The sequence below is a fragment of the Papilio xuthus genome, unplaced genomic scaffold (assembly GCF_000836235.2).
Source record: "Papilio xuthus unplaced genomic scaffold, Pxut_1.1 DF825073.1, whole genome shotgun sequence".
In the NCBI taxonomy this organism is placed as follows: Eukaryota; Metazoa; Arthropoda; class Insecta; order Lepidoptera; family Papilionidae; genus Papilio; species Papilio xuthus.
The window spans coordinates 1-3,897 of record NW_013533576.1 but is presented as its reverse complement, the minus strand read 5'-3'; the positions used below and the strand labels follow the sequence as shown (position 1 = coordinate 3,897).

At 34.6% G+C, this 3,897-nt stretch overlaps 1 protein-coding gene across 1 annotated transcript; it reads right to left on the bottom strand.

Moving 5' to 3' along the window:
* Window positions 1-939: 939 nt before the first annotated feature.
* LOC106126082 (uncharacterized) lies at window positions 940-1,935 on the bottom strand. Its single transcript, XM_013323549.1, has one exon. It carries the CDS (start codon window positions 1,933-1,935, stop codon window positions 940-942), a length of 996 nt encoding a protein of 331 aa, XP_013179003.1.
* Between the last annotated feature and the right edge of the window lie 1,962 nt (window positions 1,936-3,897).

Below are 3,897 nucleotides of genomic sequence, written 5' to 3'. Positions count from 1 at the left end.
TTTACGTCATTGCACTTTGAAAACACATCTATCCATGATATTTTATTTAGGTCCAAGATTATGTTGTCGTAGTCAGCTTTAAAGAAATTGTACCTATCGTTGTAAATCTCCTTTACTACTTGTTTTTTGTTAGAAACTAATGTAATACTTAAAGGTGGATGGTGACTATCCACAGTACTAATAGGATTACTGGCTTCTTTAATTACGAGTTCAGTTGTATTACACAAAATGAGATCCAAGGTACGATGGTTAGAGTTGACAATGCAGTTAAACTGGTTAAGGTCGTTCTCTGCAATAAAATCAACAAACATCGCATCGAGTGAACTGCTAGGAATACCATTGGGTTTCAAATACGATAATCCAGGTTGTTGGGACCACGCAAGGTTACAAAGATTGAAGTCACCTGCCAGTAGTATATGTTCATTTTCATTCATGACTAGATTCGCATGAGTAATAAAATCTTCTAATTTTTCTTTGGCGACAGGGGGTGGAAGATATACCGCACAGATTGCTACATGCGAAGGTATACCCGAAATTTTAACATCAACTGTCACCCATAAATCTTCACAACTACTATCCCAAACAGTCATACGGTGCGATACTATATCATTACTAACTGCTATTAGAACTCCACCCCCGTTCTTTCCTTCTCTATCTCTCCTATAAACGGTGTATCGACTATCGAAAATCTCTCCATCGAAAATGCTATTGTTCAGCCAACTTTCAGTAAAAATGTAAACATCATAATTGTTATTCAATATATTAAATTTGACTTCCCGACATTTACTGCGCAGACCTCTAACATTCTGATAGTAAATTTTTAAGTAGTTCATAATTAATTTTAAACAGATAAAATATACGGTTACAATTAAGGTAGATAGAAAAAAAAAAATTGAATGAAAATTTTATCAATACAAATAATTGCAAAATTCTTAAACGCTAGTTCAGCGACTTTAACTGGTTAGCTTCACGGATAGTTATATGCTCTGACGTCTCCGATTTTCTCATGAATATGCGACTATTTTTAACCCACACGAATTTATAATTCAGTTTTTTTGCAGCTTCTCTGGTCTGGGCGTGTAATTTTTTTACTTCAGGAGCGAGGTGTTCCACCACATAAATTGAACTTTTTACACCTCCATAGCCAATATGGCTGGTGTTCAATTTGTCATTGCGGTTCTTCTTGTTAAACTGGATTACACTTGCGAGAAAAGCGTCTCGACTCCTAGGACTCGCAAAAGTAACAACTACAGAACGCGGGCGTTTGCTTTCTGGATTCATTTTAGCAATCCTTGTACACTTGTTTATGTCAGTCTCGGTGAGATTATTACCAACCACTTTGGCGATTTGGTTTACGACGTTTATCAAGTTTTCTGCTTTATGCTCCGGTATGCATTGAATTTCTAAGTTGCTTCTTCGGGAGTACTGCTCGAAAGTAGTTAGACGATTACCTAAATCTGTTACTGTAGTTTTTAAACTTTCGTTTTCCTTTTTTAGGTTCTCACATTCAGTTTTTAAGTGGGTAATTGATTCCTTCATATCATTGAATTCCTTAAATATTTCTTTATATTTTTCTTCAATTGCTTTGGTCATTCTCATCTCCATATTGCCTAAAAGGCCATCCATCGTTTCTTGCATCACAGCCTTTACATTCTCCAACGTTAGGCTGTCAGCAGATTTAGCGGGCATATCGTTTTTATTACGTCGCAAGGTAACATTTGATGAGGTACCATCTTGGTCGGCATCGAAGCCGACAGTCCGTGCCATGGAGATAGGACCATCAGCTTTCGACGGCTTAGAACGACATGCTGGGCAGACCCAGGAGTTTTTGTATTCTGACGAAGCACTTTTGAATTTTTTAGCTGTCGTACTAACACATTCAAAGTGATATTTTGAGGTACAGGTATTACATTTGAGTTGCTCCGGAGTAGACATCTCACGCGCACACCCAGCGCATTTCCTAGTATTTTGTACCTTGGTACTCATTTTAGAACACAAAACTTCTAGTAAAAAATATGACCTTCGTCCGTGAGCTCACAGATAACACCTCATAAAATGAAATTGTTTTGACGAGACGCTGGCACACAACTACCGCTTAATATCCGTCAAGAGAAATTACTCATATTTTAGTCGCAAGCGCTTCCATATAAATATTCAATAACAAAATAAGCAAATACAGGGTACTTAGTACAATATATAATTGTAACTGCTGTAATATAATAACCCAAAAAGTATAAGCTAATTTTATTTTCAAACTCAGTATAGATCATAAATATCGTGTGAATTTCGGGTATATCACTAAATGATCAGCGTAGTTATAAAACATAAAACTTATCACAACATTTGTTTATAGATAACGCTTTATTCCTTTATTTCTTATAACGCACAGAACACTATTACTAAGACTATGATGACTTAATTTTAAGTAATTTGATGCTCATTTGCCTTACTTAAAACAAATAAACTTATAGTGACATTGATAAACCTCCTAAGTTTCATATAGAAAAGAGCATACCATTTCTTTAAAGGCCGGCAATGCATCTGCAGCTCCTCTGGTGTTGGATATATCCATGGGTGCTATTGATCACCTTGTAGTACCCAACGTTCATTTGCCCCTTTCTCTTATAAAAATCATACAAAAATGTCAAATACATTCAAAATGACCGAAACCTTGTTCATGTAATATGTTTTATTGTATACCCTCTCATTTTTATTCTTTATTACCTTAGTACTTAATGTATGAACAATGTCATTTATTATTTTCATTTTCTTTGTTCATTCATAACAAACAAATTGTATAAATATAAAATTTATTTAACTAAAACATTCAGTTTTAACAGTGGTAGAGCCCGCTTTAACATCTTCGCACGAATCGGCCCGGCTCGCCCAGTGAAATACCACGACCACACAGAAGACAGGCGTCAAGTGGAAGCAATTCCGCGTTTCGTCTGATGCTTTAACTCTGTTTATATTGAATTTTTGCATTCATCCGTAAATATCATTGGGTATATGGGTCGAGTACATATATTGAATGGAAATCTAATTTGCGATTGATTTCCCTTTTTACGGACATTTTAAAACATCAACCAATATTTGCAATAAAAATTGAGTAATATATATTCATATGTTTTATAGTACTGAGTTATTTTATGTGCATTTAACGTAAGGTCAAAACCTTGGGAAGGATTAGTATAACAATATTGTGTTTTAATATGAATAGCTACAATTATTAACACGGTTATTCATAAGTTAAGAATGTTCACAAGGATTTGTTTATCAACTATAGTGTAATAGAAGCTATGGAATAATCTATATTATTTTGATCCATTACGAGAATACGTTGTCTTTGCACAAGGAACTAAAAGAAAGTTCTAAACCTTGTACTCTAATAATGTTCGAAAAATTTCGATGACCATTTTCCTAAGCTCAATCGATGTATTTCGTCTACCTGCCTAATAGTGAGAACATCACCACATATGTTAAAAACATTATTTCAAAGTGACTTTAAGTATGAATAACTCAAATAACCATGAGGGGAAGAAACATATGTCTATTTGACGCGCTATGCCTCTAATACAATCGATATACTTACGTTCTGGTTGCCTGCTGGTATTGGCTCTTTGGAATGTGATATATTAATCACAAATGCCTTGTTTACCTAATATGAACTTTTTATGACAAGTGATTGATTCATACTTTGTTATGAAATCATTGTATGAAATATTTGTCTATGGTTAAATATCTGGCAACACAGTATGACCGGTTTTACTAAAGGCACTAGGATCTATTGATCTGATTCCAAATAATATTCGATGGTAACTTGCTAAGTTTTTGAATAAGATACGTTTATAATCTCTGTAAAATAAATCTGTTCGTCTGTATGTCTGTCCGCAAGGC